Source organism: Ixodes scapularis, unplaced genomic scaffold (genome assembly GCF_016920785.2).
Source record: "Ixodes scapularis isolate PalLabHiFi unplaced genomic scaffold, ASM1692078v2 PGA_scaffold10__122_contigs__length_95168666, whole genome shotgun sequence".
NCBI lineage: Eukaryota > Metazoa > Arthropoda > Arachnida > Ixodida > Ixodidae > Ixodes > Ixodes scapularis.
This window is the reverse complement of record NW_024609836.1, coordinates 61,873,912-61,880,522: the sequence shown is the minus strand read 5'-3', so window position 1 is coordinate 61,880,522 and position 6,611 is coordinate 61,873,912. Positions and strand designations below refer to the sequence as shown.

At 43.7% G+C, this 6,611-nt stretch overlaps 1 protein-coding gene across 1 annotated transcript; it reads right to left on the bottom strand.

Annotated features, from left to right (window-relative positions):
- Window positions 1-279: 279 nt before the first annotated feature.
- LOC121048632 lies at window positions 280-5,729 on the bottom strand. Its single transcript, XM_040505193.2, has 2 exons — window positions 5,693-5,729; window positions 280-485 (listed from the first exon to the last, which is right to left on the bottom strand). The coding sequence occupies exons 1-2, from the start codon at window positions 5,727-5,729 to the stop codon at window positions 280-282; spliced, it is 243 nt and encodes an 80-aa protein (XP_040361127.2).
- Window positions 5,730-6,611: the final 882 nt, after the last annotated feature.

Genomic DNA, 6,611 nt, shown 5'->3' with positions numbered 1-6,611 from the left:
GGACAATTACAAGCGAGTAGACACGGACAAGCGCAAATTACGTAATATTTTATTTTCATGGCTACATAGAATGCTCGTGATCATAGCCCGCAAAGTTTCATTTGATGATAAAAAAAAATTATGTTTTACCAAAAGTTGTATATAAACTAAACAATGAAATACGATATAAGATGAAATGTTCGTTTTTATTCTCGAGTAAATATCTCTAAGCAAAAACGAGTCGAAATTAGTGTATAACTGATGGCTTAAACATTATCAGTTGTGGTTACAGAGCCACGTTTAAACGCCACTTTTTTCGACACCAAAGATAACGTCTGAATTGTCGCCATCATCTCTACCCTCGGCGGCGACGACTTGAGCCTCAACTACGTTTGAGGACATGTCAGACCTCCCGGACGCTTCTGCCCTATCCATTTTTGCTTCCCTTGCACCAGGCTTTTGGTTTCTGACCGTTCCAGCCACGTCGTTAATGGCAATGACGACAACTGCAATGAAAATGCACATTAAGAAGGCACGCCGTATAGTTGTAAAATAGTTTCCACTTATCTAGCCAGAGCAGCAAAACATAAGAGCAGAACTGTCCAACGAGTACTCGTTGTTTTTCATTCTCTTTCACGATGTCTTGCAATTATATTGGGTCTAAACATTACGCGCCTCGCATAAGATGACCAACTGAATTGTAACATAAAGTAACACACAACTGTGCCGATAGCTTGTCTGTCACTTTTAGTTGATATAAATGGAGGCCACTTTTTAGAGCGCAGCTCTTAGGGGCCCTTTTCCGGCTTGAGCGGCGTCGCCGTCGCAGTCGGGGTAACCGCGAGGTCACGTGACCCCCCCCCCCCCCCCATTCCCGAGGTCACGTGACCCCTCGAAGTCACGTACCCCAGATCACGTGACTCCCCAGGTTCACGTGACCCCTCCACCCAAGGTCACGTGACTCCCCCACGGTCACGTGACCCGTCCCCCGAGGTCACGTGACCTCTCCCCCCGAGGTCAGATGACCCCCCCAGAGGATATTGAAGAATGAGGGGGGGGGAGGAGAAGAAGAAGGAGTAGGGGTCTACCAACATCTCCTAGAGAAGAAGGCCAGAGCGCTCTGAGAGGTTACGTCACAATGGCGGAGGAAGGAAGTCCATGGCGCAACTACGTGAGAATACGCTATCGACGTGAAAACAATGTTCCTCGACAAGCGGCGCGGTGGTGTTCGTTCATGCGCGTTTATCCGACATTAATATACGTTTTAAAGGCGCAGTCTTGTACAATTTATTATATATATAATATAAACGTATTATATAACGCGCTACCAAGGTTGAGAGTACCAAAATTATATTTATGACTTTTCCCGTAACCGCGGGACTACGTGCAGTTCCGCAGCACCCCACACTTTTCGAAAGGACCGGCTGCGATGCTGCTGATGCCACATGGCTCCGATTCTGGTAAATTTACGTTGTGTGTGAGCTGCTGACTGTCTGAAAAGGAACGCTGAGACATCTCAGAAGGGAAGCAAACCGAAAAGAAATCCAGTCGTTGTCGCAGGGAGCGCACACCAGCAAGAGATGGGTCGACAACGTTAAGCCTTTCGTCGCCGCTGCTCTCGTGTGTGGTACTTTTGAGACTTGTTTCCCGTCGTATTTCTGTCATCACCGTAGTCTCGGGTAGTTTTTTTTTGTGTTCGCTTGATACTACGGCATTTACGTGCATTGGTGAAACAAGTCCTGCTACGGTTTGAGTGACGTGTGACAACTAGCCAACGAAGGCTCTGGTCGACTAATCGATAGACCTCTCTCTCGACAAAGAGAGGCTTCTTGGAGTTCGTGTTCAAATGTGTTCGTCACGGATATTGTGGGACGTATGGATACGATCGACAGGTGAGAAACAACTTATTTACGGGCTTTCTTGTTCATGTAGGACGCAAGTAAGATGCTGCAATCGTTTTTTTTTTTTAATCGCATGATAAATTGCAATTTTGTTCCTTGTCATTATTCGTATGCAGTTGCGTCGACATTTGTAAATATGCGCGCTAATCTAGTTCTCACTAGAAGATGAAAATCAAGTTTGTGTGATTATTGAAAGTGAGTTGTTCGTGGTTCTGCGTTTATTTATACTAAAGTTATTTTATTGCCTTTTCCGCGTTTATACTAGAATCTTAACTGTGTTAAGGTGATAGTATTATTATATACAAAATAAGTTATGTTTTGTTCTAAGGCAGCTCGAGCCCATAGGGAGAAGTAAATTAGTAGACTAAGTAGTAAGTTTAGTACCCCTGCCACAGGGAAACGTTAATATATTTTCATTCAGTGACATAGGATTTAATCAGCTCGCGGTCTTGAGTGATTATACGAGCGCCGCAAGCGGATTTGTCGACCCTATAATGTCATTCGATCGAAATTACATTAATTTTGCCATGTGGCCGGGGTATGATGCAAGAATTCAGTGACTGCACGCGATAACGTCGCTTACATGATCGTGAGAAACGCTTGTCTTGCCTTGTCCGCGTTGACTATGTCTACCTGATTTTTAACTGTTCTGTTTTGCTGTTTCAAATTCACTGCGTGTCTCGCCATTTTGTCAAAGTATTTCTGTATAAAATATGCATTCCTACAACAATAATTGCACGACTCAATGTTTTCGACTTAAAACAATCACATTTTTTGATAGACGTCTTGTACGCATACCTCGTGCCATTTCGTACCGATTATTTAGCGATGTAATATTTTGCTCGTGTAATAAAATGTTTTCTAGACCCGTTGCTCTCTGCAGCTTTCATTTTAGCTAACATGACACGCGTATGTGACTAAAAACGCGTTACGACGGTCGATCTACGCGCGTTGCATTCGCTTCGACGCGCGCCCCCGATGGCCTTCCTTTGCGACGTCACGAGAAGAGCACTACGGCCTTGTCTTCTAGGAGGTGTTGGGTCTACCCTCCCGTCAATACCCTTTTCTCCTCCTCTCCCCTCAGTACCCTTCCCTACTCCTCCTCAAGAGCTGCGCCCTGATTCGGCCTTACAGTGAGTTGTAAACGGCTTTGACTTTTTGTTTTTATTTACTGATTCTCTCTCAAAGATTGTTCATGATATCAAGAATCGTGGTGGCATTGTCGTACCGATTGGGATCACTTTATCGTGGCTGCAGAAATATTGGTCCCAAGACTTGTTACAGAATTCGGCCTCGGCTTCCTTACATTCAGCACCCCCATGCACGTTCGTACTGGGGCTCATGTTCAACCTTTGGGCTTGCAGATATCGCTAACTCTAATAATATCTTGAGCACAGCATGTTTCCTTTAAATCGGAAGCACTCCAGCACGCAGAAATATATATATTATTATGGAGATGCGGGGCCGGCAGGAGAAGACAAGGATGTTCACATGATGAAGCCGAATATGGCGGCAGGGCCTAGCGCGATAGTAGTGCACACCACTGCCGCAGCGTCGTCTTCTTCGTCGTCAGAATATATATATATTTTTTAAGAGGACGAAGTATGTTCGGTGCTCTCGTCTGCGACGATCGTGCAAGCAGCTCGAGCTAAGGGCAGCTGGCCCAAGGCGAAACTCAATCTCTTTTATCACTAAACTATCTGCCAATTTACATCATTTCAATATAAATAAATATCGGCAGCAGGCTACGCAATCTAGGTTTCGTTGCCACTTGTTTTCCTGCGAGTTGATGAAGTCTACAGTCTACAAAAATTACTTTAATGACTTCTGCAACATTCACTACGGTATATACCAGGGTTGGGCAGTATCGCGATACAAATGTATCGCGATAGTATTTCAAAAATACATTTTGTATCTGTATTTCTGTATCGAGATACATTTTTTTCACCAGTATCTGTATACCTGTATCGAAATACCTTTGGAATGTTTCTTTGTATCGCGATACAATTAGGATGAAATGTATTTCGTTACATTACTTGGGAACCCCCCCCCCCCCCCCCCCCCGGGAAAAAAAAAAAACAAGTCCGAACGCATTTATTTTTTTTTTTTACTTCTGAAGGCACCAGAGTCAAGGAAATGATGGGGCATTGTTACTATGCTGACCAAAGTTCCTTTTGATTCTGCACACTATTTTTCTATGCGTCCCCTCTTCCTCTCTTCTGAGAAGTGTTGCGTAGTCGGGGACTCGAACCAGGTGGCGTGCCAGGAGTGGAGTCAGAGCATCTTCTGCCACAGGTCCTTAGGTGGGGACTTCTTGAGTCATTGTTTGCTGTCATCCAATGCCCACTGCTAACCGTCTCTCTCGCCTTAGCGTACACAGTACACCCAGCCGGCAAAGCTGAGTCACATTCCGCTGCAGCACGAGCCTGGCGGTGGTTGACTTGAAATAGTAGGAAGACTCACGCTGTGAAGTTCAACACATATTCGAATGCATCTGCGGCTGCGCCCGTAACATTGCACGGCTCAAGGGTACGTCATCAGCCGACATGAACGTGACCCACTGCTCTGGTGATCCGAAACCCAGAAGGAGGCCAGAAGTGGCCTCGCTGTGCCATCCCAGACTACGTACTCCCGCGACTCGTCTCGAGACCGTGCGTCGGTGGCGGAGGGTCGGTAGTAAGGAACTTCAGAACAGGGATGCTACCGTATTGTTTTTTCAACCGTAACAGAAGATAAGACATGTATTCCAAGATGCTTCAAGTGGTCCAATATTCTCAAAAATTACAAATGACACTGCAAGCACGATGTTCAACTAGGTAACATACAACGAAAGTACGTATTGTCCTTTCATACAGCAGCGTGGTAAAGTTTCATGTTCAAGGCCACACCTACAGATAAAGAATACTAGTTCATTCCACCGTGGCATCATGTGATCAATTCTGACAGGATTCCCTCGTCAGACAGGATGTCATGGAAGGGACCGCGGTCAGCTCTTGATGGAAGGTTTTTTTTTTTTTTTTTTTTGACTATTGAAGATTTTTAGTCGTCCGAAACCACTACCTTCAAGGCAAAGTGCCAAGCCTACAGGAAAGTAATTTTGGGATTGAAAACATCCACTTCAAACTTCAAGCTTCATCTCAGTTGGCGTCTCAAAAAAAAATTGGAAAATGTATTGCACTATCAGTATTTCTGTATTTGTATTTCTTCCCTCCCTAAAATGTATTCCTGTATTTGTATTTCCAAATACATTTTTCCTCTTCTTAAAATGTATTTCCGATAGGTATCGCGATACATTTTTACAGATATATCTTAGTATCAGTATTTTAGCTACTATTTTAATGTATCCCAGTATTTGTGTTTCCAAATACATTTTTGAGTATTTCTGCCCAACCCTGGTATATACTGAATGTGAGACAATTGTTTTGTGGCCCTTTTGAGCGGTGCCATTGTTCTTGTATTGGCAGTATCTGCTGTTGTTTAAATAGGATTTTTGTCTTGATTGTTTAGGAATACCTGCGCTGTAAAGAGGGAGTACAATGACTCTTAAGTTCCATCTATATCTTGCAGTTCTAAACACCCCTTTTTTATCCTTGCACTACTGAAGCCGAAATACTTTTAGGCGTTGTTAACTGACATTTTGTTATTTGAATTACTTCTATTTAACAAGGTAAAGCACGAGCGTAGCACTGCACAGGAATAAAAACGTTATTCGTCTGCAAGGTCTTTAGTAAGTAAGAATAAGATGTACGTCACGGTGGGCCCTGACCAGAAGTCAGTCAGTGTTCTACTTCTAGTTTAATGTTCAGGCTTACCAAATAAAATGGCCAAGAATTTTCCGGTGTTGTACATCCTTGAATATTTATTTGCTTCTTGTGCTTTATAAACTAGAAAGCTGAGATGAGAAAAGTCAGTCATGGTGAAAATATGCAGACATCAACTGATCGTTAAATTGATCATTGAGTATAACAAAAGAATTACAGTTTATATATATATATATAAAAAAAAAACTTTCAGCCTTTTTACTTTGGTGAAGAAGGAAGAGCGGCGGAACTGTAGCATCTGTTTTCCGCGGTGGCTTTCAGGCGAGCGATCTGCTCTTCTTTTTCATGGGAATCTGAAGCCCTTGATGCAGTGGAACATTAGGTGATAGCGGCTTCGCGGCGGTTGCAGAACCGTTCGCGCTGCTCCGCACATCACCGCCCATTCCGCTCCCGCTTTTCATCCTCCGAAGAAAGGTTGCCGCCATCTATGAGCGACGGCGGCAACCAGTTGTCTTGTGGCCGCCGTCGCTTATAGATGGCGGTGGCTGTCGAGAGTTCGGTGTCATCATTTCTAATCTGGCGGACACGATCCTGGAGAACCTAGCCCTTAACACCACCGCTGTAAAAACAACCTTATATTGCGACTGTAATTTAGAACCTTGCTCTTACTTGTTGACGTTACGTGGCCTACATGTTAAAAAGAAAGCCAAACTTAGCAAATGGAACGTACAGTTTTAATTATTCTCTAAATTAAGGAGAACCAGTCTTTACAATATCTTCTAGAAAACAAATGTACACTTCAATGTTAAATATGCATGTCTGAAAACGACCGGAAGCTGTTCCTATACAGCTTCATCGAAATATGACGCTTGCAAACTTGACCAATACGTACACGCGCTTTTAACAACCTTCAAAGCATGTAGGCGGTTTTAAAGCACCCGTGCTAGTCAATAGTGTAAATAGAAAAATA